Below are 27,999 nucleotides of genomic sequence, written 5' to 3' on the forward strand. Positions count from 1 at the left end.
GGCCCCCACCGTCCACTTCCTGTGTCTGTGGGTGTGACTACTCCAGGGACCTCCTGTGACGGACCCTGCAGTGAGTGTCCCTTGTGTCTGGATCACGTCACTGACAACTTGTGCAGCATGTCAGAGCTTTGCTCCTCTTCCTGGCTGAGTGGTGTTCCAGCATGTGTCCATCCATCTGCTGGTGGACGTGGGACTGCATCCTCCTAACATCCCTGTTCCTCTCCCCCAGGCTGTGCCTTCCTCACCTACTGTGCCAGGGACTCCGCCATCAAAGCTCAGACTGCCCTACACGAGCAGAAGACCTTGCCCGGGGTGAGTCTCTGTGCTGTCTGGCGAGGTGGGTGGGGACTTGCTCTCAGCCTTGGGGTTCAGGCCCTTCCCAGATCAGCTGTGAAGCTCATGGCCTCTGACCCAGACAGACAGCTAAGAGCAGAGGGCAGAAGGCACCACCAGGTGGCACTGGCCGGGGCCTACTGCAGCTGGGCTGTGTATTACGAGGCATGTGTGGTTGGCTAGGTTGTTTACTGCACAAGTGCCTGGCCCTACATGCAAGTGTCACTGGCCTCAGAGATGAGGAAGCTCGGCAGGCGGAGGCCCCGGGCAGGACCCAGCCTGGTGTGCTGGAGGCCCAGGGAGGAGCCCTGCAGCTGCAGCAGAGGAGGTGACGGAGGTCGGGTGGGGACGGGCAGGCGGCACAGCCCCGTGGGGCATGAGGAGCCCAGATCCTGTGGCTTTTCCCATAGAAAGGAAACGGGGCCCCGGGTCCTTATGGAGCGAAGGCAGCCACAGCCCTTGGTGTGGGGACTGCCGTGTCCCTGGTGACCAGGAGGCTGGCCTGGACACTGTCCCTGGTGAGTCCTTCTGTCCCTACTGGGTGCCAGCAAGGAAGGTCCCCCTGGGCCAAGTCCCTGGGCCCTGGGAGCCTCAGGGAGCCTGCAGGCCTCAGCTGGGGGCTCCGGGGGACCCTGCCTGACAGTGGAGAGCGGGGGTGCGCCTCGGGCTGAAGGCTTGCATTGGACTCAATTTCAACAGGTCAGAAGGTGTGGGGTGGTCACAGCTCGTTTGAAAGAAGGAGAAGCCCCCTTTGGGGTGGCTGCGGCTCCGGTGACGGGCACTCCGGTTGCCACTTCAGTGATGTTCTCTTGTTCTCCAACCTGTCCTTGCTGTGTGACAGCGAGCCAGAAACTTAATCTCTCTGTTCTTTGGGACTGGAAGAGGGCAACATGTCAATGTGGGGGGAGGAAATTGTAGAGGAGGTGGTCATGGAGGGCTTCACTGAGGAGGTGACATTTGGGAAGAAACATGATGTTGGTTGTTTTTTTTTTTTTTTTTTTTTTTTTTTTTGTAACTATAATGAAATACCAGAGGCAGGCTGGTCCCTAAAGGAAAAAAACGGTTTATAAATAAAGCTCACCGTTCTGGAGGTCAAGGGCCTGTCATTGACATTGACTCAGTTCCGGTGAGGATGCTGTGCTGGATGGTGTCATGCGGCAGGAGGTGGGAGAGGAAGAGTCCTGTAATGAGCCAGGAAGCCAGAGGGAGGGGAGGAGGGAGGGGAAGAGGGAGGGCGTCCAGCTGGCCTCCCAGGAGAGCCCTGTCCACACCTCAGGGACACGCCCCCAGGGACCTAAGCGGCTCCTCCAGGCCCATCTCTCCAAGACCCCCAACACTGGGGACCAAGCCCCCAACACGTGACCTGGGGACAGGCCACCTCCCAACCCTGCAGGTGACAAGAAAGGGCTCTGGGCAGACGCACAGCACGGGCAAGAGTGACCTCGAGTGTGTGCAACGAAAGCCCCAAATTCACTCTCCTCCTCTTGACCCTCTGCCAGCCCCGCCCAGCCCAGAGGCCGGGGGTGACCGACCGCCAAGGGCCGCTCTGCCGCCGGGTCACAGGCCACCCGTGAATCCGCGGTTCCAAGCAGGAGCTCTGGGCCGAGCCTGGGAGTGGGCTCGCCGTGGTCCTGACCGGGAGCTGGCCTGGGCGGTGGCAGGACTTTGATTTGGTGGGGAATCTGCTTCCAAGCTGGCCCCTCGGGCGGCCAGGGGTCCAAGGCCTCAGGTCCCCGTCGCGGGCGGCTGGCCTCCCCAGAGCTCGGGGCCACGTGTGACAAGGAGGGAGCCGCCCTTGGCGCCCGAGCCTCACAGTGGCCTCTCACTCTCCCTGTGCTGTCACTGGACAGTGCAGACTGAGAGAAGGACAGAGGGACTCACCAGTGGGCATCAGGTCCGTCCAGGGTCAGGTGCCAGCAAGCCACAGGGCAGGGCGGACCCTGGGTGGACGCAGACCCGCTGCTGGTGGTCGCCGGGGCCAGGGCCGTTTCCGCTAAGGTGGCCTCCTGCTCGTGTGGCTCCGCCCACCCGTCCTCCACGCTCCGCCCACCCCACGCTCCACCCACCCCACGCTCCGCCCACCTCATGCTCCGCCCATCCCACGCTCCACCCACCCCACGCTCCGCCCACCCCACGCTCCGCCCCGCCCACCTTCCATCTACCCACCCACCATCCCTCCCTCCCTCCCCGAACCGTCCTCTCGCGTCCACTCCTTTGACAGTCTCCCTGGGCACCTGCTCCTTGCCCGGCACTCTGCTGAGCTTCCCTGGGACCTGTCCCCTTCCAAGTGGCCCTGCTGTCTGCAGGTGCCCACACGTGGCCCCTGATGCCCTCTGAAGCAGCTCCTCTCTCAGGCCCTGGCGCCACCTCCCCTCCCCGTCCCCAGAGCCCTGGTCCCCACATTCTGCTCTCAGAGTGTCCCCCTCTTGTCACCTCGTCCCCCACGCTGCTGACACCTTGAGCTTGACTCTGGGCCCCAGGATGAGTGTCTCTGCCGCTCGGTGTCCTTGTCCCCTGACCATCTGGACAGACTTGGAGGCTGGGGGCAGAAGCAGGTCCTCGTCCCCAGGGATCCCCACTCCCTCACACTGACCCCTCAGTCCAGGACTCGCGGGGACGGCTGTCCTACCTGCACTCCCTCCAGCCTGCCCTCCAGTCTGTGTCCGGCTCATGTGTCCTCGGCTGGCCTTTCCTCAGCTCTGGTGTGACGTAGGGCGGGGGACAGCAGCCGAGACCAGCAAGGGAGTGGCCGCGGCGCCTGTGGAGGTGGAGAAGCCCCGCGGGTCGAGCAGACTGAGGAGGGGTCTCGGTGCAGATGGGCGGTCAGGGGCCTGGCAGCAGGTGACCTCAGGGGTGGATGTGCCTGAGGCTCCCGGGCCCCGGGGGGCGCAGGCCCGGTTTCCCAGGGCAGCTGTGGCCATGGCCTGTGGTCAGGCTCAGGGCAGCCGGCTCAGGAGCCAGGTCCAGAGTCAGGGGGTGGCAGGGCCACTCCGGGCTCCTGGGAGAGCGGCCCATGTGTGCCCTGGCCTGTGTGGCATCCACTGCTGGCCCTTGTCACCTGCACCCCTGCCCCAGCTTCCCGCAGCCTCCTCTCAGGGCCTCTCGATCTCCCTACAGAGATCTGGGGGTCGGGGCTCCCCACAGCTGGACGTGCGAGGCCCAGGGTTGACCCTCGGCACCACGTGAAGGAAAGAGACAAAACGAAGGTCAAAGGAAATACTGCCCAGAGCAGAGTGCCCGGAACTCAGAGGGTGACAAAGCACCCACCTCTGTCCCCTGCAGGCCAGTCTAGCTGCCCCTGCCGGGGCCCTGGTCTTCCAGGGGCACAGCTGGACTTTCCTTGTGGCTTTTCCACGTGGCCACACCTCCCTTCCCTCCCGCCAGGTGCTGTCCAGTGCTGCCTGCCCACGAGGATGGGGGCGTTTTGCTTCCTGTGGAGAGTGGGGACCACAGGTTGTCATTGTGGACTCTGTGCTGGGCTCCTAGTGGGCCCTCAGGTGCCAGGAGGAGGAGCTGGAGTCCACCCAGGCCATAGGGAGCCACAGCAGCATTCAGAGGAGGAAGGGGCTTGGTGCGGTGCCTGGCAGAGGTGGGGTCAGCGGGAGAGGACAGTGGAGTGTGGGCGGGGCAGCCAACGGGGTCCACCGTGCCCCCCCACACCATCTGCCTGGGGTCTTCCCTGGGCCCCAAATCTTCTAAAGGATCACGTTTCAAATAGGGTGGACTCTTGGCTTCACCCCGGGGCAGCAGAGGACCCTCCGGCAGGCCCTGCCCTTTCGGGGGCCCGTGTCCCCACCTGGGACACTCCAGGGCACGTGGCTGGGAGCAGAGGACTGGGTCCCACCCACCCAGTGCACGCCCACCCATGCCGAAGCCCAGGACCCCCGGAGCCCTGCCCCAGGACCTCCCTAGGTAGATGGGGTGGGTCCTCAGAGGGCCGGGGACACCAGCAGGACCTGGCCCCTTCTGCCCGCCTGCCCCTCTGGTCTTCGCAGCGGCCTCATGTTGGTGGGGACTAAATGGTCCCTGTGGGCTCCGCCTGACGCCTGACCGCCCAGACTCCTACGCCTGCTTCAGAACCCCTGCACACGGCCGGCCGTCTTCACCGAGCCTGGGACACCTTTTGGTCCTTGGGCCCCCTTGGCTCTGGCCTGACCTTCTCTCCTCCACCCGCCCTGACCCCCGAGTGCCAGTGTCTGCCAGTCTCCCCTGTGGTGGATGAATGTGGGGCCCCCTGGGATCCCAGAATCTCTCCACTTGGAGGAGCTGGAAATGTGGAATAAATAAAGGAAGGGGAGGGTCGGGGAGGGCTGCAGGGTGGGGAGCGGCCGGTGGAGGAGGAGGAGGGAGGGCAGGCGGAGGACACCTCTGCGGGACAGATGGAGAGAGGGAGCCGGAAGGAGGTGGGCAGAGGCAGATGGGCGGGCAGGGGCGCAGGAGGGGTGGCGGCCGGCCTGCGTGTGGTGTGCGCCTGTGCGCCCAGGGCGGCCGGGCGGCGGCGGCACGTGGATGCCAGCCTGGCGCGGCCCTGGCCGGTGGGTAAGGCGGGTGCTGGGCTGCGGGGCGGGGACCACCCGGCCCCAGAGACCGGTGCAGTGTGGGGACCTGGAGGGAGGGCTGCCCACCAGCTTCCTGGGCCAGATTAGGACCCCCTTCCCACCACCAGGCTGCCCCAGGAGGAGGTCCTCCCAGGGGGAGGCGGAAGGTCCCCGGGTCCAGCGGCCGAACGAAGGGCGCGGATGGAGGGCAGGTACCCCAAGCCCCGAGAATGGGGTGGAGATGGAGGTTGGGTGATGGGGGCGGATGCTCTCCCGCGGCCGCCCCTCCCTCCCTCCCTCCCGCGGCCCATCCATCTCTCCAAGATCATATTTAAATATCTCTTTTGTGCGAGGCAGGAGCTGGGCTCGCCCCTCAGAGGCGGTTTCCGTGGCAACAACAATTGCCAGCTTCCGTGTGGTGAATCAGCGTTGCCATGGAAACCCCATCCTCATCTGCCCAAGGTGCTGGGAGGAGGGAGGAGGTGAGGCCCGCGGAGGCGGGTGGGAGAGGAGGGGGGCAGGAGCTGGGTCTCAGGTGCCCCCTGTCCCCCACGCCTGGCCACCCCAACCCAGAAGCCGATCGCATCTGGTTGAAATAATCTCCCCTCAGCCTCCAGCTAGCAGGGTGTGGTACCCAGGTGCAGAGGGCCTGGCGTGAGGTGGGGCGCGGGCTGATGGAGGGGGAGGGAGAGGTGGTTGGGCCTTTCCTGGGTGGTCTGAGGTGGTGGCTGCTGGTGGCTTTGGGGCAGGGGATGGGTTGGGGACAAACAGGGGCCTCTCTGGCTCTGGGCCTCCTAAAGCCGAGTTCAAATCAAGGCGGCACTCAGAAAGGGGGAGGATATCAGAGGGGGAGGGTCTTAGCGAGACCGGAGGAGATGGGGGAGGGGAAGGGACCCCGAAAGGGGTGGGGCCCAGAGCAGCGGGCTGCTTGACTGGGGGCCCAGGTGGGCTTGCAGCTGGGATGGAGGTGAAGGGGTCCAGAGGGGCGGAGCCGCGTGGGGGGAGGGGGCTGCACCGCGGAGCTGCGGCCCACCGGCCCTGCCCACCGGCCCTGCCCACCGGCCCTGCCCAGCTCCGCCGCGGGTCTTGATTTTGCCATCGGGAAGGGGGGTGCACAAGGTGCCGGTCTCGGGTTGTCCTGTAGTCTCGCATGATTGAAAAGCTGGCCTGTGGGGCCTTCTCGGCTGGACCTCAAAAGTCCAAGGTGGAAAGAGCCGTCCAGAGACCGCAGGGCTCACAGATGTCCCTCTGGGAGGCCCTGGTCCAGCCAAGGGCACCTTCCTATGCTGGGAGACACAGGCCGCTCCCTTCTGCCCGGTTCAGTTCTGCAAGCTCCTCTGATTGCTCCACATGCTGCCCTGTGTGGACTGACGCCCGGGTCCCCAGCTGCAGGGACAGCAGGACAGACACTTCCAGCCCTGAGGCAGGGGGAGCCTGGGGCCCAGAGGTGGGAGGACTGCCAGCCGGGGGCCTGAGGGCTGGGTTTTGCGGATGAACAGGAGTACCCCAAGTCTCCACCTGAGGAGGAGAGCCCTGCCCAGGACCCGTGGGCCCTTGCCTCCCTGCTTCTGCCCTCACACCTCAAATTCAGCTCATGCCCAGGACTGAGCATGTGTGGAGGTGCCACAGTGGAGAGCAACTTCCACCGAAATGTGGCTTTCAGTACTGGGGGTTGGGGACAGGGGATTCCAGAACAATGGAACCATGGACCCCGATGACCTGCTGGTCCACTGGAGTATGACAGTCCTTCCACCCAAAGCTCATGGGACCTGCCTAAAAGTAGTTGCCTGGGTGTATCTGTTAGCTACTGCTGGGTAACACACGGTCCCAGACATTTTGTCTAATCCCTATTCTGGCGACTGCAGTTGGGACTTGTTAGATGATTCTTCTGCTGGCCCCTCCTGTGGGTCATCAGTAGCTCACCCAAGTTTTCCCCCCTGACATCTCAGGGCTCCAAAAGGGCAAGGGACAAGCCTCTTGAGGCCCAAGCTCAGAACTTGCGCCACATTCTGTTGGTCGGATCTGTTGGTTGGACCAAGGCGCACACACAGCCAGGTCCAGATGCTGGGGCTGGGAAAAAACACCCCTCTTCTTGATGTCAGGAACTGCAAAGTGGCATCACCTACAGGGTCAGGAGGAACGCAGCCACCTTTGCAAGTAGCAGAGTCTTCCTGGAGGAGGGGATGATAGCCCGTGGATTTTGAAAGCTAAGAGTTTGCCATTCGGTCCCACCGGGGGCTTGTGTGTCATTTGGTTTGAGTGGGATGTTAGGGGGCTGAGGGCTGGTGGATGCTGAAGCAAGGGAGGTGAGCACGGGTGCCCAGCAGGGCTCAGGAGTGGCCGGCTGCCCATCTTGACTTTGCCCTCCTCCTCTTTCCACAGATGGCCCGACCAATCCAGGTGAAGCCTGCAGACAGCGAAAGCCGCGGAGGTAGTTGTCATCTCTCCACGGCTGCCGGGCTGGGGTCGGCAGAGGAATGGGGAGGAGGGAAATCCCTTCCTACCTCTCACTGAAGGGGACAGTGGGTGGGGCCTGTGGATCGCAGCTGGCCTTGGCTGCCAGAGCCGCAGTGTTCACACGCCCCCTGGTGGTGGGACCGGTCCAGGAACGGGGCTCTGTCCAAGACCAGCTGCTTGCAAATACCCCCACCCCTTTCAGGGTGTGCTAATGGGGGTCTTCAGAGAGGATGGGTTTCCGAGGGCTATGGGTCGGTCTCTGGGACGTGCGCGTGCGTGTCTGCAGGTGTGCATGCACGTGCGTTCCTGTGTCCAGACGTGCAGACTTGCTGCGCTGCAGCTGCTACACATGAACACATGCATGCCACGTGCGGGGCACCCGCCTGCTTGCATGCACGACTGTGCCTGGCCTGTGCGTGGGCATGTGTGCTCACGCCCGTATGCTTGGCTGTTGGAGCTGGGTGTGCGGGCTGACGTGCAGGCTGGGGCCAGAGTCTGTGTGGGGCCGGACCCCTGGAGGCATGCTCAGCCGTCGTCTTTAGTGGCCCAGAGCCTAGCCGTTCTTCTCCCTACCCTGGGTGGAGGGAAGCTAAAGGGGAGACCAAGGGGAGGGGAAGTGCGGGCAGGGCTGTTGGGACCTCTCTGTCTGTGTAGGAGCCTGGTTAAGCCTGTCTGGGTCGGGAACCAGTGGGTCTGCAGGACTCCCGCAGCCCTCCGCCCCCACCTCTAAGTATCGCTCCTTCTCCTCTCTTCCTGCTTCTCTGGTTCCCTCTGCTCTCTCTCTCTTTCTCCCTAATGCTCAGCCTCTCTGCTTCTCTCTTCCTCCCACCCTTTTGAGTGACAGCTGCCCAAGAAGGGTTTCCATAGTAACCAGCTCGCCATCCCTGGGAGATGAAGCCGCTACTTTCCTGATTACCAGGGAGCAGTGCCATCACAGAGGGGCACGGCTCTAGTGTCTCAGGGGAGAGGCTGGCCCAGCCCCCGGCCCCAGACTCAGGCAGATCCAGCCAGCCCCCCACCCACGTGCGCTAGGTGGGCTCCAGGCTTCCCTGGCACTGGGCCTGGTGCACATGACCTCTCACTGGACATCGGTTGACTGTCTCCCAGCCCCAGAAGGTTTGGGCAGGGGGTTCTGCTGTCACTGTTGAGAGCGGGGTCCTGACGTGTACCCAGGCTTGCAGACTTGGTACAGCAGGTGGTACCCAGCACCATGGTCCTGTGTGTGGGCTCTGGGTTGCACAGGAGGGATACTGTCTTTGCCCCGGAGCAGCCAAACAGGGCCTGGGACGCACGCAAAGGCTGGGAGGTGGGAACACTCAGGGTACAGGGCGTATGGAGGGATCCGGGCAGGCACAGGCTGGCCGTCCTTGCCTTGAGGCTGTGTCCCCCATCCCCTGCACGCGCAGAACAGGAGCCAGCGAACCCGGGCGAACCTGGTCCATGTGCACTGGAGGGCCAGAGAAATCACGGAGGCCCGGGACTCGGCTGAGGGGTGTCTCCGCCCACAGGGGACCGGAAGCTCTTCGTGGGGATGCTGAACAAGCAGCAGTCGGAGGAGGACGTGCTGCGGCTGTTCCAGCCCTTCGGGGTCATTGACGAGTGCACCGTGCTCCGGGGGCCCGACGGCAGCAGCAAAGGTGTGGGGGCGGGGCCTGAAATGGGGCGGGGCTGCTCCGGGGGCGGGGCCGCGGGAAGGGACCAGGTGGCCTGGGCACGGGGAGGGGAGCGGCCGGTGGGCGGGTCCAGTGGGAGGGGCTGGCTCGGCGGGACGTGGGGTGGAGCCGCTTCCAGGGGGGCGGCCGCTCTGGGCCCCCAAGTGCTTTTGGAACCGTCACAAAATTGTGCTGCCACCTGCCCAATTCCGGACACTTGACCACACTACCCAGAGCCGCCTGGCACTTTCTCCGCGCTGTCAGGAGGTGTCCGCGGTCTGTCTGCCCTGGGGCCTCTGTCCCTGCATCCTGGGGACAGCATCTGGACCTTGTGTGGGTGCCGGGCTGTTGGCAGGCTTGGCCCTCCCTCTTCTGACAGACAGGGCTCCCCGAGGTCCCGCCATGCTCTGTTTGTGAAAACAGCTGCCAGGCCGCCTGGTTTCTGGCTGACCAACTGAATGGGTGACAGGCCACTGGGCGTTCGGTGGCCGAGGTTGCTGGGCGACTGTCTGGCCGGCCCTCTGGTTGCACAGCAATCTGAACAAGCAGCGGCTGTCCTCCAGCCACGACTGCTGGGTGTCTGGCTGTGTGTCTTGGATGGCCACCGGGACTCCCTGTGGCCACCCTCCCACCCTCTCCCCTCCCCCTGTCTTGGAACAGGCTGTGCCTTCGTGAAATTCTCTTCTCACACAGAGGCCCAGGCGGCCATCCACGCCCTCCACGGCAGCCAGACCATGCCAGTGAGTAGGGGTGCCCTTGGCCATGGTAGGGGGCATGGGCAGTGAGGGGGACAGGGACAGAATCATCATCGCAGCCAGCCAGTAGCCTCTGGCTCTTCTTCAGAGAGGGCACAGGGGGCAGAGGGCCTGCAGCCCTGGGCTGTGGGGAAGGTGCAGGCGAGTGAGTGTGTGTGTGCAAGTGTGTGTGGGAGGGTGGGTATGTGTGTGCTACAGGTGTGCACCGTGAGTGTGCGCATGCATTCGAGTGCTGTTGTGAAGGCATGATTAGTAGGTGTGTTGAGAGTGCAGTATGGATGCGTGTGCATTTGTACAGATATGTGTGCTCACGTGTGCTCATGTACGTGTGTGTATGTGAATTAGTGCACATGTGTGTTAGACCTGAGTGTGCAAATCTGCGTGAGCCTGGATGACAGGGCAGTGTGTGCGCTTCGGGTTTGTGCAGCCGCTGTGCCCGTGTGTGCCAGCATGCCCGTGCACACATTGGGTGGTGTGTGTGCACACCGAGTCTGTGCAGGCCAAGGGAGGTGGATGGTGCGTGTGGATGTGTGGGTCAGCGGGTGTGAGCGTGTGCCTGCACGTGTGTGCGTCGGGGTGTGGGGGGCGAGCTGGGGAACATGCCGAGGACAGGGTGGGGATGGGCATGGCAGGCAGGAGGGACAGTGGAAGATGGGGCTCGAGGTCCTGCAGTTCAGGACAGAGGAGCCCAGGCTTTCTCCTCAGGCAAGGGTTTCTGGCTGACCCTGGGTGGGTGACTGGCCACTGGCCGCATCGCCATCTCTGGCTGGGCAACTGTCTGGCCTCTGCTCACAGAGCTGCTGTCTCCCAGCCACCCTTCCCCCAGAGCCAGGGAGGCCCGGCCAGTAGCGACTGTTCCTTTGGGTCAAACAAGCGGATGGAGGGGGTGACCCGGGGCCTGGACCCAGGTCCAGGTCGGGGAGCATAAGGCCTGAGCTGGGGCCGGGTGGACAGGAGGGCCAGTCTGGAAAGATGCTGGTGAGGGAAGGGTCCTACTTGCCTACTGGCCCTGGCCGAGGGGAGGAGGCGCGTCCCGGGATTCCGAGGCGGATGGGGCCCCAGGAGCCACCCTCTCTGCACACAGATGTCCACATCTGCCGGCCCCAGGTTCAGCTCTCCTCCTCAGGTCCTCCAGGGCTGTCCCTTGCTCAGAGCCTGCCCTTTGGGAACGAGCTCTCTGGGGGTCAGCAGGTCAGCAAGGGCAGGCCGCAGCATGCACCTGGGGGCTGGCAGGAGGGTCCGACTGGAGGGAATGCTTCTCCCTTCCCAAACCCCGGGGTCAGGTCAGCTGCCTTTGACGGGTGGAGAGCTGGCCCTGTGCCCCTGTGGCTGTGTCCTGATACAAAGTCCCTGCTGGCCACTGCCTGGGCTGCCCGTTGGTGTGACATCCATGTCTGAGCCCAGCTGGGTGAGCTGTCCCATAGCTGCACCCCTATCCCAGCAGGTGTGTCTTCTAGCTGTTGCTCCTGGTGGGTGACAGTCCCCTAGGTGGTTGTGCAGGCACTGTGCCCCAGACGCAGCCCAGGGCCTGGACGTGGCACCTGTGCAGACGCCAGGCCCAGGATGCTGACGGCCACGGGGCTTCCTGTGGCCTGGGCTCCTGCAGCTGTGAGCTGCAGACACGGCTGCCGTGCTGGCATGGGCTGCCCTCACCGGGCGCCTGGGCTGGCAGGCTCGGGGGCCTCAGGTCCTGGCTACCTCCTGCCCTTCTCCCCCTGCTTGCCCCCACCCCCAGGGAGCCTCCTCCAGCCTGGTGGTCAAGTTCGCGGACACCGACAAGGAGAGGACGCTGCGGCGCATGCAGCAGATGGTGGGCCAGCTGGGCATCCTGACGCCGTCCCTCACCCTGCCCTTCAGCCCCTACAGTGCCTACGCCCAGGCTGTGAGTGGCCCCAGCAGACGGGCTGTGTCCACAGCTCCCAGTGCGGCTCTCCCGTGTGCCCGGGGGTCCCGCCTCTTGGCCTTCCTCCTGTGCCTTGCTCCACCTCTCGGGCTCAGGACCTGTCCTCTGTGGCTGAGCCCCCCACTCCAAGCAGCTTCCTTCCAAGCCTATGAACCGAACCCCAAGTCCAGGCTAAAACTCGAATTCTGGACCACCAGGCTCACTCACCAAATCTAGACTGAGCCCTGACCCCACCTTGACACCAAACTCAGACTGAGTCCCTCATCCAGGCTGCACCCTGGCCCTGAACCAACCCCTAATCTCAGATTAAGACCTACCGTGGGCTGAACCAAGATCCTGGCTGCCTCCAATCTAGATGAGGTCCAATTCTGGCTAAAATCCCCAATCCAGGCTAAGCCTGAGCTCTGACCTGCCTGAGCCCAGGTGCAGCTTCCATTTCCAACTGAACCCTGAGCCGTTCTGAGCCTTGATCCCTGTCTGAGCCCTGATTCCAGCCAAGACGCAGGCAGCACGACACCCCCTTCTCCCGGTCGCTGGACCAGCCTCCCCTTTGAGCCTTGATCTCAAGGCAGACCATGCCCACTGACGTCCTCTCTGTCCCCAGCTCATGCAGCAGCAGACGACTGTGCTGTCCACCTCGGGCAGCTACCTGAGCCCCGGTGTAGCCTTCTCACCCTGCCACATCCAGCAGATCGGTGCCGTCAGCCTTAATGGGCTGCCTGCCACACCCATCGCTCCTGCCTCTGGTGAGCATCTGTCAGGGGCCCAGGATGGATGGGCAGGACCCCAAGCCAGCAGTCAAGGCTCCCCTGACCTCTTCCTCTCCACAGGGCTGCACTCGCCCCCGTTGCTGGGCACGGCTGCTGTGCCTGGCCTCGTGGCTCCCATCACCAATGGCTTCGCAGGTGTGGTGCCCTTCCCCGGTGGGCACCCTGCCCTGGAGACCGTGTATGCCAATGGCCTTGTGCCCTACCCAGGTAACTCAGGGTGGTCCCCTGAAGCCCAGTGGAACAAGCATGAGTCCACACCCCCTGGAGCCCAGGGAGCAGAAGGGCGGACGAAGGATTCCCAGCCGAGCAGATGGGAGCTGTGGTCCCAGGAAGGGAGGCCTGGCAGGTGGGAACAGAGGAAGTAGCCCAGGTGGTTCTGGGTTCACGTTTCAGTTTGGTGGCCCAGGGTTGTGTGAGTCTCAGCTCATCCAGAAAATGGGGACCAGGTGTGGTGGTGCAGGCCCGTGATCCCAGGGGCTTCGGAGGCTGAGGCAGGAGGATTGCAAGTTCAAGGCCAATCTCTGCAACTTAGTGAGACCCTGTCTCAAATATTAAAAAGGGCTGCGGATGTAGCTCAGTGATAGAGCACCTCTAGATTCAAACCCCAATACTGGAAAACAAAAAACGGAAAATGAGGCTAATACCATGACCTCACAAGGACAGCACCAAAAGTTGTATGTGTTAATTGTCCCGATTGGGGAGGACACGGATGCCTTCATTCATTCATTTGCTGAATAAATACTGACTGAGCACCGATTGGGCTGCAGCTGCCCTTGTGGGTCAGACGTGCACTTCTCTCTACCCTATACCCCTCCCAAAGCCTCCTGCCAGTAAGTCATCTCTGCCGCGGAGGAGATTTCGGGTTTAAACTCTTTACTTTGCAATCATTGGAGGCTAGGTGTGTGCCTAAATAATACAGAGCAGCCTGGGTGTCCCCGTCTGCATGCTTGCTGCGCACTGGCCTCTCGCCACCCTTGCGGAGGGTCAGGAAACTGACCCAGCTCTGTACAGTCCGCTCCAGACCTTATTTGGATTTCCCATTTTCACCTTGCCAATATGTGTGTCTGTGCCGTTTTGGTCACATATTTGTGTAACCACCACATTCAAGACACAAACGCTTGCCATCCCTTCGGTCCCAGCCACCGCCCCTGTCCTCTAGCGGCTGTTTCCCCCAGACTCAGCGGTTTGGGTGGTGGGGACAACCTCTCCCGGCCCCTCTTCCCTGGCAGCCAGAGGTCTCGGGGGGCGGGGATCCGCAGGGCATCTGCTGTACCAGCGGTGGGAAGAGGATGGGGCAGAGTGAGGGGAGGAAGGGCTGAGTGGAGAAGCAAGGGAGGAGTGAGGGTCACCCCTGAAAGCCAGGGGGTCTGGACAGGGCGAGCAAGATGAAGGGGTTGTTAAATTCGTCGGAGTCTGAGAAACCCGGGGTCCTGTTGGCTTCAGCGATTTGCTCTCTGCGAGGCTTCCCCTCTCAGCCTCGGTGTCCCTACCTGTAAAAACGGGGTCAGCACACAGCGGGCCAGCACACAAGCGAACCGGGGGCGCACGTCCCTTTCCCTCCCTCCTCTCTTAAGGACGGGGTGGCTGGAGGACTTCTGCCGCCCCCGGCCCACTCTGCCCCTCCATCTGCCCCGCAGCTCAGAGCCCGACGGTGGCCGAAGCGCTCCACCCGGCCTTCTCGGGAGTCCAGCAGTACACAGGTAGGGAGGCAGCCCGGCGCAGCGAGCGGACCCGCCCCTTCTCCACCAGCCACGGCCGACTCTGGCCACACCCCTCCCCCCTCCGGTGCCCAGCCACAACCCCTGCCTCTGGCCCCACCCACTCAGGTCACACCCCTGTCCTGCTTTCATCCCCTGGCAAGGTTCCTGGCCGCACTCCTGCCACCCCCAAAACCAGACCCCCAAAGTGGACCGGTCCCTTAAGGCCCAGGCTTCAAACACAGCCCCACCACCTGGGTTTGCGCTGCGGCGTGGGGCCTCCCCTTTACCACGCCTCCGGCCCCGCCCCAGCACCTGACCACGCCCCTCTCCTGCTCTCCGGACTGACCACGCCTCTGCCAAAGTCCCGGCCCCGCCTCTGGCTCCGCTTCCTAAGGCCTAACGGTGGCCTCGCCTTCTGCTATGGCCCTGCCCCCTCCAATGTGGCCTCGGCCCTTCCTTCCTCTGGGGCCCACCCGGGTAGCCACTCTCCCTCATGGCCGTGGCCCTGCTCCTTGCTGTACCCCACCCTGTGTCCCTCAAGTTGTGGTCCCGCACACCTTCCGCCCCGCCCGGGCCCCGGCTCCGGCCCCGCTCCCGCCCCAGCGCAGCTCCACCCCGCTCCTGTTGGGCCGCCCCTGCCCCGCTCTCGCCCCACCCCTCGAGTCATGGCCCCGCCCCTCATCCCTGTGCCCGGCCCCGCCCCCTGACCACGGCTCCACCCCGCTCCTGTTTGGCCGCCCCTGCCCCGCTCTCGCCCCGCCCCTCATCCCTGTGCCAGGCCCCGCCCCCTGACCACGGCTCCACCCCGCTCCTGTTGGGCCGCCCCTGCCCCGCTCTCGCCCCACCCCTCGAGTCATGGCCCCGCCCCTCATCCCTGTGCCCGGCCCCGCCCCCTAGCGCAGCTCCACCCCGCTCCTGTTTGGCCGCCCCTGCCCCGCTCCCGCCCCACCCCTCGAGTCATGGCCCCGTCCCTCATCCCTGTGCCCGGCCCCGCCCCTGAGCCCTGGCCCCGCCCCGAGGCCTTGGCCCCGCCCCGCCCGCGCCGCCCGGCTCCGCCTCACGCCCCCTCGCCGGGTGTCTCGCTCCGGTCTCCGCAGCCATGTACCCCACCGCGGCCATCACGCCCATCGCGCACAGCGTGCCCCAGCCGCCGCCCCTCCTGCAGCAGCAGCAGCGAGAAGGTGAGGCGGCCGCGACCTCCCCGGGCGCCAGCCCCGCCCTCTGACCTCCACCTGCTGACCCGCGCCGCCGGGCACCTGCGGGTCCCAGCGGTTCCCGGCCTGGCGCAGCTGCACGCCGCCTGGGCCTTCTCTGGCTGGCCACGGAATCTCCCTCTCTGATCCTCAGTTGCTCCCCTGGACAGTGGGAGCCGTGCTGGCCCCCACCAGCCTCTCCAGAGGCCAGGAATTTGGGAGAGAAGCCCTGGAGGTTGGGGCCTGGCCCGCTCGAGGAGCGGCTGGGTAAACCGAGGCCTCTCCAGGAGAGCCAGGGCTGTCCAGGGAGGGAGGACAGCTGAAGTTCAAGTCTGTGCATTTCTGACCCGAGGAGGCCCCTAAGCCTGAGGCCCCTGTGCCTCGGTTTCTTCCTATGCAACACCCGTGTCCATCTGGGCCCCGCGGCTGACCGGGAGTGAGGGCGTCTTCGGGACAGGCGACCAGCCAGGGAAGCTGAGGGCGCCTGACTCAACGGCTTGGCCCAGTTTCTCCCTTCACATTGGCCCGTGGGTGGGAGCCTACTTTGGGGTGAGCGCTGGGCTGAGGGGGTCCCCTGGCTGTGCCCACCAGCTGCTTCCCGTGGTGGGTCAGATAGCATGTCCTCTGGAGGCTGTGTGACAAGCCACTACCCCAGACCCATGTGTTTGTCAAGAGTGGCGGCCAGCACCTCCACATGTCAGACATTCCCAGGACCACGCAGCACCCCCATTTCTTACCGCCCAATGGCACCAGCAGGGACTCTGTAGCATCACTGTGTCCTTTTTTTGAGGGGGGATGACTCTGGCCTGGGTGTCCCCTCCAAGCCCCTCTCCACCTCCGCCCTCAGCCTGAGTGGACTGGGTGAACCTTGTCTAAACCCTCCGCCTTCCGCATCTGCAGGTTTGGAATCAAGGATTCGACCAAGGTCAGGTGGAAATATGCAGACAAGTGTCATTTTGTCAGCACTGAACACATAAGGACCGTTCCCTGTCCTTATCTCCAGTACAGTGTAGCCACTGTCCGCGCAGCGTTGGCATTGTATTAGGTGCTAGTCACCCGTGATGACGTCAGTCTGCGGGAGGACCCTGCACCATGTTGTGGACATGAGCACTGTGGGATCCCTGTCTTTGGGGACCTGGGATCCACCTCCTGAGGGCACTGAGGGCTGACCTGCAGGCAGGCTGCAGTGGCACTGTGTCCCCAAACCCAAAGAGAGTCCGGGAATCAGTGGTCCAAGCCCACCAGCAACGTGCTCAGGGAAAAAGCTGGCGATTGATAAAAGTGGTTCTAGAAAGAAAGGTCGTGGCTTTACACCTGTTCAGTGGCCAAGGAGCGCCTGGGAGTGTGGGAAAGACCTGAGGTCTGCACGTGGACGTGGTGGCCAAGGGGATGCCATGCGTCACTGTGGGATGGCGGACAGAGGGTGGGTGCCTGGAGTCAGGCGCAGGGTCGGGTGCCTCGGTCAGGGGTAGCAGCTGGCGGTGTGCGGTGTGTGCGTGCAGCGTGTCTCCTGACGAGCTCAGTTCTGTGGGGTACGCTTTTCTGCGATCACCCAGGGTTTGGGGGGGGATAAAATAGGAGATAAACAAGTGCAGAATTCAAGTTATGCTCAGAATCAACTTGTCACCTGCCAGCTGTGTTGGTGCAAACCTGAGCTCTAGAAAGAGAGCCCTGGTCCTTGTGCCGAAGGAAAGGGGTGTCCCCGCAGTCCCGGCCGTGTGTCCTGCAGGGGGACGGAGCCATAGAGCACACTGCCGCTTTATGATTTCATCTTAGCCGTGCGGTGGGGATTATTTGGGCTGGGGCTTGTCTTGGAGGACTAATCGTGACTGTTTTTAACAGCGACTTCTGTTGGCATGGTATGTCCTTGCTCAGTTACCTACGGTTTCCGTACGTCTGGGGTTCAGGACTCAAGCGATCATGTTTACTGCATCTGAGTTTCTTTTCATACCCTCTGAATTTTGAAAATCACCAAGGCCTGGGGGTTATCCCTGTCTGGGGCTTGGAACTCTGGGAATGTTCTGTTCTGTGACCACTGGGCCTTCTGAAAACTTAATTTTATGTTAAGGGGGTGCTGGGGAGGGGACCCGAGGCCTTGCCCGTGCTAAGCATGTGCTGCTCCTCGGAGCCGCCCCTCGGAGCTGGGCAGGCTTGCTGGCCACAATGGTTTGTCCTAAACTGCTTAAGGACTTAAGGCGGATCTGTGCAGTTGCCAGGACTCCCGGCCGCGGGCCAGGCTGACTGGCTGTCATGATGGCCTAGAGCCAGTGTAGGGTGGGTCTTCTGGAGGGTCGGGGTCTCTGGGAGCTCTGGACTGGCCAGGGTGTGGGCCACAAGGCCTGGCTGGCTGCCTGACCCTGGCCTGAGGCTTTTCCTGTGGGCATATCTGGGGGGGGGGGATTGTGGCCTGCCCCTCGTCCCTGACTCCAGGCCCCAAGGAGCCAGCCCCCTCCCCACAGCTGGACTCCAGGGTGTGGGCTCTGGGCTCCGCCTCCTCTCCTTGGGGGCTTTATGTCTTTCTCTCCCCCACCTGCAGGTCCCGAAGGCTGTAACCTGTTTATCTACCACCTCCCCCAGGAGTTTGGAGACACGGAGCTGACCCAGATGTTCCTGCCCTTCGGCAATATCATCTCCTCCAAGGTGTTTATGGATCGGGCCACCAACCAGAGCAAGTGTTTCGGTAAGTAGCTGCCCTGGAGCCGGGCAGGCCTGGGCCAAAGGGAACACATTCACGATCAGAGGGTGCACTCATTAGGCACCACTGTGTGCCAGGCACTTTCATGATATCCTTTCAAAGGCCCACTCAGTCAACCCAGACCTATTGTGTGCATGTACTATGTGCACCTACCATGTGCCGGGACTGTGCTGGGCACTGACATGCAGCATCAGGAGGTCAGCAGAAGTCCCTCCCCAGGGGGTCTCCCAGCTCCTACCCACCTGTGGCACAAGCATCCCAGGGGACGTGGCAGGAGCTGCCCTAGAAGAGAGGCATCGTCTCAGTTTATGGAGGGGGGAAAGAGAATCTCAGAATGGGCCAGGAACAGGACTGAGGTCACACAGGAAGGAAGGGACCCACCAGTGCCCAAACCGGCCCCCACTCCAACCTCCAGGGAGAGATGCTGGAGGCACGCACACGTTGGCTGGCTGGCACCTCCTCAGGGTCACTGTCCCCTGACTAGACAGTGGGTGGGCAGGCGTGGCCAGAACAGGGAGACCTCAGACCTGCCCCAGCTCCAGAGCCACTCCTAGCTCTGCCCGGGCCCTGGCAGGCGGGCAGGACCCACACCACCTGGCCTGTGAGGGCCAGGAGGAGGGCGGGAGGCAGGGGTGGCCTGGAGGTGCCCGGCGGAGGGAGCTGGGCTGGTGGACACCTAAGGAGAGTGCTGGAGTGGTTCTGGTGGCCTCGGCCAGGGGCAAAGGACTGACAGACAGGACGGGGAGGGGAGGGGAGGGGAGGGAGAATCTGGGACACAGCCCACCCCCCGGGAAAGGTCCTGGGCACAGAGGTCTCACAGGAGCAGGGTGGCTTCCAGGGCTGAGAGGGAGGCAGATGCTCCAGGGAGCAGGAAGAACGTGGCCCTTCGGCCCCCTGTGTCCCTTGCCAGATGGGAAGTTCCAGCAGATTGGACCCCAGGTCAGGAGTGAGCTCCCCGTCCACAGAGGACCGCGAGTCCAGAGACTTCAGCACCAAGCCGGGGTTGCCGCCGTGTGTCCCCTGGCAGGCCTGCCTGCCCGTGCGAGCACACGCCGCCCCCAGGACTCCTCCGGGGCAGAGGCCGTGGTGCCCAGGTCACAGCCGCCCCGTCTCCACAGGCTTCGTGAGCTTTGACAACCCGGCCAGCGCACAGACCGCCATCCAGGCCATGAACGGCTTCCAGATCGGCACGAAGAGGCTCAAGGTGCAGCTGAAGCGGCCCAAAGACCCCGGACACCCCTACTGACCCTGCCCTCGGCCGCCCCAGGCTGTGGGCCTGCCCAGGTGAGCCGCCAGGCGGCCCCACGCCCCGCCCCGTCTTGTCCACACCCTCCTCCCCTCGCTTATTCTCCAAACCCTCCCCCTGGGGATGCTGCAGGAGGCTACGGGAAGCCCCCAGGGCGGGTTGGCAGGGACAGAGCTGGACGGAGATGCCCCAGTGACCTGTGGTCAGGGTGGACCAGAGGGCGGGGCGGGACGGGGAGGTGGGGAGAGAGCAGGGCCCCAGGACGGCCAGGAAGGCTTCCTGGAGGAGGCCTTGAAGGATGAGGACAAGGTCACACGGAAGCAGGTTTGGTCTGGTGAGGGGTGGGGAGGGGCTTTGTCCTGTCCTGTGCGTCCCTTCTCCCTGCTGGAGAGCTCTAAACCCCAGGAAAAAGGGTCCAGTGCGAACCCCAGACCCTGGTCCCTGAGGTGGGGGCTTCACAATATCCAGCTCCGCTGGGGACCAGGGCTGGAGCACAGGACGCAGGGACAGTGCCCGGAGGCCCCTGTCCCCTCCCCACCAGCTCCGACCGGGCCCAGCTCCTCTAGTATCACACGCGCCCAGTCGAGAAGGCGGACGGGGTATACCGCCAGCATCGTGCAGAAAACCCCGACAAACCCCCAAAGCGAGTTTTGCATAGAACAGACAAACTCATCCTCTCGGGGACGGGAGAGTAAGCCCAGGGTCAGCACAGTGGGCTCCCCGGGCAGGACCCAGCCAGGGGCCTGCTGGGTCTTTCTGAAGCCAAGCCCAGAACCCGCCACCTAAAAAGCTCTGGATAATTTGTTTTGACTCTTGTTTTTGATCACCCTCGCCGCCGTCATCATGAAGAACCTCACTGGGTCTGGTACAAAGTAGGAGCTCAGCTAGAGCCTGTCAGTGTGTTTTAGAATCTGTGGGGCGCAGCCCAGAGTCGGGGGACCCCACCTGCACAGTCACGCACTGCGGGAAAGTGCCTTTGGGGACCGCCAACCGGAAGCCACAACAAAGGCCACACTGCCGTCCACTCACTTTCCGCTCTCAGCTGGCAACCCTCACTGAGCACCTACTATGTGCCAGGCACTGTCACCAGCGTCTGGGGACTCAGCCACCAATGAACGAGAACACGGGGGGCAGAGACGGGAAGAAGCTGGCTTCTGGGCTATAAATGGCTTGGAGTGGGGAAGGGGTCAAGAAGGGACTGCCCCCGTCCCATCGGTCCCCAGAACCAGGGCCTGTGCGCTCTGGACAGTATGGGCCCCGGGTGCCCGGCCCCTTCCTGGCGTCCTCTGCTGTGCCCCAGGACTGCTCCTGGATGCCCTCCCCCCAGCTGAGGGGCCTCCGCCCCCCGAGGCTCCCCTCCCAGCCGACCCAGGCCCTCCTGCACCTGTGTTGGGTCACAGCCCTCCCTCCCCTCTGCCCCGACCCCGTCCCCAAAATGTGAAACCCTTGTGAAGGCCACAGTGAGGGGCCTTCTGCTCTGTCCTGGGTGGGGGTCTCCTGGGCTGGGAGCCAAGGGCTCACCGCTGCCCCCGACTTCAGGACCTTCCCCGCCCACGGGACCCCCTTGGTGGCTTCTCAGGAGGAAGTCCCCGCTTTCCCTGTATCTATATGTATATGCGTATATACAGAGAGCTCTAGACAGTATATATATCTATTTTTGAGTATAGATCATGGGGCCAAACTTTTCGACTTCCTTCCATCCAAGAGGGTGACCCTGAGCCGGTCACTCCACAGGGACAGAGGAGGGGCCGAGGCTGGCTGGGCGGCCAGGTGCCCGTCCACCCACAGCTGGAACACCAGGCCAGGAACGCGCCAACAGAAATACCTCCGGGACTGTGGGCCCCCACCACCCCGACCCCCACAGGCCCCCGGGCCCGGCCAGCTGGAGCGTCCTGCCCGGGCCGCTGCTCTCCAGAGCCCCCTTCCCCCTCCCAGGGGCCTGCCTTCCTGTGGCACCAAGAGACCCTCTGGCCTCCCTGCCCTCCCCGCGCCCACCCCTCAGTCATAGCCTTACTGTGTGACCAATAGCCCTTAGCTTTGCGCCGGGGCAGCCAGGGCTGGGGGAGGCCCCGTCCCTCACTGCCCCCCCCAGGGCAGGCCGCCATCGTCCCTGCCTGTGAATCACCAGCCTCGAATTTAAGGTCTTGTAACCAAGATCGCCAAGCGTGTTGGACCAGCCCAACCTGGACTGCCCAAGCACCCCTTTATCAGAGACCGTGACCTTGATAGTGACCTTCATACCTCGACAGATTTTTTTTTTCTTTTCCTTTTTCTTTCTTTTCTTTTTTTTTTCCTGTCTTTTTGAGCAGGTACAAAGAAGAGAAAAAAATGGGGGGAAATCCAGTGATAACAGATGTTTGTTTCTAGCGGGGGTCGGGGGTCTGGGGTCGCTCCTGTACCGCCTCCGGCCGCCACGCCCCGTCCAAGCACAGAGGCGAGTCCGTCTGGACGTCCAGCCGGGCCTCTTGCCACAGGAGGCTCCGGATGACTTAAGCTCAAAAACAAAAAGAATTTTTAAAAAAAGAAAAGAGACACAGCATTCCCTTCTGTTTCTACCAAAATGTGTGACTGACCTCGGGGGGTGGGGACCACAGCAAAAAGAAAAAGAAAAAAAAACAAAAAAAAAAACTCCTGCAAACTCGTCCGGTTTCCAGAGTTTGGTGATGTTGCGAGCCACTCCTGTGCGTGCCTGTGTCCTGTCCCCCACGTGTGCAGTGGGTGCCACGCAGCCTCGCGGGGCCCGGCACCCGCCCCGCGGGCCTGCCTGGGAGTGTGTGCGGTGCCCTGTGCTGTCCTCTAGTCCATGTTTACTGGCTGTAAATACCATTTTTATACTCCACGTCGAGACCTGCGTGATTTGTACGATGTACTTTATTTCTGCTACGAGTAAATTCATGAAGTTTCAACCTGCAGACTGACTTACACACACACACACTCTCACACTCACACGCGAGAGCAAAGGAGAGGGCTCGGAGGGAATTTGGGTTGACTTTGGTTTGGAGTTTGTGTCAAAGCCGATTTCCCGTGCCTGGAGAGGGTCCTTGTCACTGTTGAGGTGTTCAGGTGACAAGCGTCTTCATGTCCAAACGCCTCTCTTTGGTCTGAGAAAAACTAAAAATTTATTTAATAAAAGTTTTACTTGCTAAAGGTCCGCCTCTCGCCTTACTCTCCCTCCTGTGGGTGAAGAATTGTCGGGGAACTTTCTGGCTCTGCAGGACGGGTCCAGACCGGGAAGGGCTTCGTGTTCACCGGGTTCCGGTGGTGGGAACACCAGGGACAGTGACTGTGGAGGGGAGGGTCAGCGGACCAAGGTGGCCGGGTCATCAATAAACACCTGCTGTGTGCCAGATCCTGTCCCTGCCCCCTGAGAGAGACCAGAAAGCAGCCACCCCAATTCAAAAGGCCATTCCAGATCCTGCCGAGGGTGGGAATCTAAGTGTCGTGGGCAGCCGGGGCCTTGTCCTGGGGGTGAGGGGCCGTGGAAGGCCTTGGGGGACATGCTGAGAGTCTGGGGTAGCCGGGGAGCCGCCGGCGGAGCATCAGCTGGCCGCTGGAAAAGGTTTGGAGGACACTATCCTCCCAAGCACCAATTATGCACCTACTGTTTGCCAGGCATGGTTTCTGGCCTGCATGGTCCAACAGCAGCCAGTGGCCAGTGTGGATATTTAAATGCAGATGATGGCAGACCTTCTTCCTTGGTCCCCGGAGCCCCCTTTCAGGGGCTCAGTCACCCCCTGTCCTCATGGCAGAGAGCCCAACCGGCCACCCTGGGCCAAGGTGTAGGGGAGTAACTCATCTACCTGCCACGACCCCTGGAGGAATGTCCTGCTGACAACACTAGGACACGGGGTCCAGAGAAGGCGGGCCCTGCCTGAGACTGCGCAGCGGCCGCTGACCCCAGGCCCTCTGCCTGGTCCCAGCTGCTGGCCGGTGTAGACTGGCTTCCGAGCGCTCCTGTCCCAGTCCACTTTGGGCTTTGAAATCTAAGTCCCACCTTCCGTGTTGAGAGCGTGCGCCCTTGTTATGGCGGGGGGGCGTGGCCCCCGAGGCTCGTGGGTGAGGCCATGAAGAGGTTTTGAGGAGACCGGGCCCCAGCCCTCACCTGATCCCTGAGTCCATCCCTGGTGGAGTAACGGGGCGGTGGCCGGGGGCGGCTGGGGGCAGCTGTGGGTGTGGGTTTTGTATCTGGAGAGTGGAGGCTCGCCCTCTGCTCCCTGTCAGCCGCCTCCCCCGCCGCCCTCCCTGGACTGAGACCTCCGAAACCGCGAGCCTCAGCAAACCTTCCCTCCTCGAGTACCGTTCTGGGGCGTCCTTTAGGCCACCGGCGGGGGAAAGCCAATGAGCAGGACCCTCCCCACACAGCCTCTGAGTGGGTTCACAGCGTGAGCAGGGCTGCCACTGTCCCCACAGGATGCGGGGGAAGACCCGCCAGGCCCAGGTTCAGGACCCCAGGGGAGAGGGGAGCCGTGAAGAGCCCGCCTCACCCCAAGGGGCCAAGACCTCGCCCGAGAAAGCAGCCCCCACCAGCCACCGCGGGCTGGTGACATGTGTCCTTCTGGGGGACAGGCTACCTGGCACAACACAGGCCAGCTAGCTGTCACTGTGTCCCAGGTCACCCCTGCAAATCCAAGAGCTTAAGACAGCACACTTTCATTGTCTGACCCGCACACGTTTGTGGGTCAGGAGTCCCAGGAGGGCTCAGCCAAATGACTTGGGGCCTCTCAGGTCAGCCAAGGTCTCCTCACCTGCAGGTGCCTGGGGCTGGGACAGCTGCTGCCCAGCTGCCTCCTCCACGCGGCTGTGGGCAGAGGGAGGCTCCACAGTGCTGCTTGGGCTTCCCCATCACATGGCAGCCTTCTCCCCCCACAGTGGGGGGCTCGAGGAGAGGGGATGCCACAGAAACTGAGGGGGGCAGGATGTTTCGCCTGGAGGGGATCAGAGGCCACCAGAGCCACACACCAGGGAGACCTCACCTGGGACAGGAACCTCTGTGAACCCTTGGCTCCTGGGGCACAGGCACTGCTTTGTGGAAGAAGAAAAACATCTGAGTGGTCACCAGGTGGCGGTCACACCTGGGGCAGCGGGGACTTTAACCCTTGGTGTGTCCAGATCCCCTCAGTTTGCCCAGAAGGTCTGTGGAGCAGGGAATGGGAGGGAGGCGGGCAGCGGGCAAGGGCTGGTTCCACCCAGACCCAAGAGCCTCAGGGTGGCCTCGGAATGGCCAGGGCCACAATGGGACCTAGTTCACAGGTGGGGGCGACAAAATGGAGGGCTCAGGCTGCAGAGCTGTCCCGCTGGTCCTCAGGCAGGCCAGAGCGGCGCTAGAGGGCCTCCACCCTGGAGCCCAGCTGCCCCAGCCCGCCACATGCACCAAAGGCACAGCGCTCGCGTCCAGACCAGGCTGTTCCGGGTTCGAGTCCGATTTGACGCTTGGCAGCGGCTTGGACAAGCAGCGAAGTCGTCTGAGCTGTTTCCCTCTGGAAACCGGGTTAACACGAAGCCCTCCCGGGTCTGGACCCGTCCGGCAGAGCCAGGAAACTCCTTCAAAATTCACTCTCCGGACGCTTCGCCCGGACCACCAGCAGGGGGCAGCAGAGACCTACGCGGCGTCCAGAGCGGCCTCGGTGGGTGACTCCGCCTGGTTTCTGTCCCGGGTTCAAAAGGTACCTCGTCCGAACTTGTGTGCGCATCCCCCGAAGCCTGCAGCGCGGGCGCCGCGTGTCCACCCGTTGCGCCCGTCCTCTCCCTCCCCTGGCCAGGAGCCCTTGGCTTCCCCCCTGCGGCTCCCGGATGCTGGACCGGAACAGACCCAGTGGCCTTCCAGGCACAGGGACCACCTGGCCAACAGGTGGGCATTTCCTAGGCCCTGGCTCGCCTTTGGGCTGCACAGAGCCTGGAAGCCGGGCACGCGGGGCCGGAGTAAGAAACAGGGCGGGAGGCCCGGCCCCCAGATCTGCCGAGCGACCTGGCCTTTCTGCCCGTGGACCTTCCTGCCTGGTCCCCGTCTGTAGGACGGGGCTGGTGACAGTGCACGTCCAGAATTAGGGCAGATCACAGGGAACGCCGCGAAAAACAGCCCTAAATATTACAGGGCGAAAATAGGGCCTCCTCGAGTCAGAAGTGAATTCTGGGACATTACTCCTACTGACCTCAAGTGTCAGTACGCATTCATTAACCACCGACTGTGTGTGCTAGGGGCTCTGGTGGGTCCTGCAGGGAACAAACTGTACCAACCCCCTGACCACGCCCCCCGCGCCAGGCCTGCGCGCCCCGCCTCCAGCCCCCTCTCTGCCCCGCCCCGTGTGATCTACATATTCATGAGCCGTCAGCCAATCCACAGTCTGAACCCTTCAGAGCCCAGGTGACGGTGATGCCAGGAGTGACGCCTTAAAGGCGCAGTAACTTCTCAAACAGGAGGCTGGACAGGAGTCTCCGGATTCTCGGTGGCCTCAGCTTGCACAGCGCCAAGAGGCGGGTTGGGGTCCAGGCTCGGAAACCAGCGCAGAGCAATGACGCTTGAACAGTTTTGCCCTCCTGGGTGCGATCCAGGGGTGCGAGTCGAGCCTCGTGGCCCCGTCAGGCACTTTGTCCCAGCCTGGACTTCAGCACCGGGGGTCCCGGACAGCTCCGAGCCCTGGACAGAGGGACCCGTGCGGTGCGGGCCGGGTGGATGGGAGTGGAGGGAGCTTTCCAGTCTGGCTTCCTTTAGAAGCCAGTCCACAGGGGGGCAGGCCTGGTCTTTCTAGGCCCGATGGTCCCCCTTCATCACAGTGTCACAGGAGTTCAGCCGCCAGTCCGCGAACCCACCCGACTTCTCCGAGTAGGTGCTTCTCAGGCCATCAGTGCTCGCAGCCCTGGCCTCCACGTTGGGGCACGCGGCCCCCGGACCCCTCCTCCTCGGTCAGCTCCATCTCTTCACCCTCATTACGGGCGGTCCTGCCCAGCTCACCTGGACAGCCGGCTCCACTGTCCTGCTCTCCACCCGCAGCGGAACCCAGCAGAGGCCTCAGGTGAGCACGACTGTGCGTCCATCCCCCATTGACCCGAGTTCCCCAGGGCAGGAGGGGGGTCTGTTTTGGGTCCTGTTATGTCCCTAGGGCTCAGTGCACAGACTGGCATACAGTAGGTGCTCAGTAAAAGTCTGACAAATAAATGAGTGGGTGAATGAAGGTCACTGCACACAGCGTTGGCTCTGGGACATCTGATGACCCACAAAGTCTGCAAAGGGCACATCGGTGGGGTCCCCTGTGCCGATGGGGAGACAAGACCCAAACGTGGGAGCAACTTGCCCCGCGGAACAAACCCAGCAGACGTCACAGAGCTGAGTCCCTACCAGAGGAGTCTCCAGGGCGGAGGCAGGGCTGCAGAGGGTGGGGGTGGAGGCCAAGGGTCAGAGGAGGCCTTCCACGCAGCAGGCAGGGCCGGAGCCGGGGTGAGGCCTGAGGCCGAGCCCTTGCCCGGGACGGTGCCATGCTGTGACGTGCGAGGGTCCCAACAGCTCGAGGTCCTCACCAGCGCTCGGCATGGCCGGGTCTTAAGTTTGACTTTAGCCATTCAGATGTCGCGCAGTGGACTCGCCTCCCTGCTGGGGACACACTGCCCCTCTCCTGGGAGTTCCCTCTGCTCCCTTGGCCCACCTGGTCGCCTTACCTGGCTCGCTCCTCCCTGGTGAGTCTCGAGTTGTCTGTGCTCGGGATCCGGGCTCTTCGTTAGCTGTGGAGCGAGCGGCTGTCTCCCTCCTCTTTCACAGGGTGGACTTCCTGATCCGCACAGAGCCTGCTCCACCACGTCCTTCTTTCACGGGCTGAGACTTTTCCCCTGTAACGTTCCGTGGTTTGTCTGTCTTTAGGTCTGCGAGGCGAGGTGGTGCGTGGCTGGCCAGGCCTGCGAGTTGAAGCCTCCCGTCCCCCTTGATTCACTGGCCACTGTAGGGGCTTCTGCTGACCGTGCCTGTGCCTGCCTGTTCCCGACTCGGTTCTGTCCCAGGAACTGGTGGGCCCATCCTTTGGTCCCTGCCACACTGTCTAGATTGAGAGCTGACGGAAGCCAGACAGGAAACCTACTGGGCAGGCCACAGCCGCTGGGCCACTCTCCCACTGGGCCCTGAAAGCTGCCGGTGTGGAGAGCAAGTGAACGGCCACGCTGCGTCCCAGTGACACTGTGCTCACAGAGACAGGCAGGGGCCATGTTTGCAGGCCCCCCACTGACCCTGCCCTGGCATGCACAGGGGCCAGGTTCTTGGTCTGCGTTACTGGTGGTCAGTGTGGAATAAGGGAGGGTGACTCTTCCCATTTTGTTCTTTTTTCCTGGTTCTGGGTGGAACCCAGGCCCAACACATGCTGAGCAAGTGCTCTACCGCGGAGCTGAGCCTTTAATCAGAATTGCACTGAATTTATGGGTCAGTTTGGGGAGAAGTTGACAGCTCAGCAGTGTTGATTCCCTCAACCTTGAACCCTGCATCAGCCAGCTTTCTGTTACTGTAACAAGTACCTGAAAAAAAGCAGCTAATAAAGAGAAAAGGTTTATTTTCATTGTGGTCTTGGATATTTCCATCCCGTGGTCAGCCGGCCTGTGGCTTTGGCCTGTGGGGAGGCCGTGCATCCTGGAAGAGCACTCGGGGAGCAGACCAGGACCCAAAAGAGAGGAAGAGACAGGGTCCCCGATCCCCTAAGGGCCTTGCCTCCTGGAGGCTCCATCCCTCCCCAAACCGCCACCTGGGGCCAGTTCACAGGCCTTTGGGGACACTCAAGATCCAAA

The 27,999-nt window shown here is 62.9% G+C and overlaps 2 protein-coding genes across 15 annotated transcripts; both read left to right on the forward strand.

Moving 5' to 3' along the window:
- The first annotated feature begins 213 nt into the window (after positions 1-213).
- On the forward strand, positions 214-22,389 carry Celf5 (CUGBP Elav-like family member 5). Of its 14 annotated transcripts, XM_078028332.1 has the most exons (12): positions 5,256-5,353; positions 7,254-7,305; positions 8,837-8,965; positions 9,641-9,720; positions 11,471-11,617; positions 12,243-12,384; positions 12,469-12,615; positions 14,046-14,108; positions 15,206-15,289; positions 17,838-17,981; positions 19,115-19,280; positions 20,977-22,389. In XM_078028332.1, the coding sequence occupies exons 1-11, from the start codon at positions 5,306-5,308 to the stop codon at positions 19,240-19,242; spliced, it is 1,164 nt and encodes a 387-aa protein (XP_077884458.1). In that variant the 5' UTR covers positions 5,256-5,305; the 3' UTR covers positions 19,243-19,280; positions 20,977-22,389. The 14 variants fall into 14 exon arrangements, with proteins under 14 accessions (XP_013216850.1, XP_021586547.1, XP_040147052.1 ...); XM_013361396.4 differs by lacking the exon at positions 5,256-5,353 and adding an exon at positions 214-312 and having other exon boundaries at positions 19,115-22,389; XM_021730872.3 differs by lacking the exon at positions 5,256-5,353 and adding an exon at positions 214-312 and having other exon boundaries at positions 7,254-7,302; positions 19,115-22,389.
- A 287-nt stretch (positions 22,390-22,676) lies between these two features.
- Positions 22,677-27,773, forward strand: LOC120891624 (uncharacterized). Its single transcript, XM_040291135.2, has 3 exons — positions 22,677-25,090; positions 26,014-26,252; positions 27,092-27,773. The coding sequence occupies exons 1-3, from the start codon at positions 24,507-24,509 to the stop codon at positions 27,154-27,156; spliced, it is 888 nt and encodes a 295-aa protein (XP_040147069.2). The 5' UTR covers positions 22,677-24,506; the 3' UTR covers positions 27,157-27,773.
- The last annotated feature ends 226 nt before the right edge of the window (positions 27,774-27,999 follow it).

This window comes from Ictidomys tridecemlineatus, chromosome 2 (assembly GCF_052094955.1).
Source record: "Ictidomys tridecemlineatus isolate mIctTri1 chromosome 2, mIctTri1.hap1, whole genome shotgun sequence".
NCBI lineage: Eukaryota > Metazoa > Chordata > Mammalia > Rodentia > Sciuridae > Ictidomys > Ictidomys tridecemlineatus.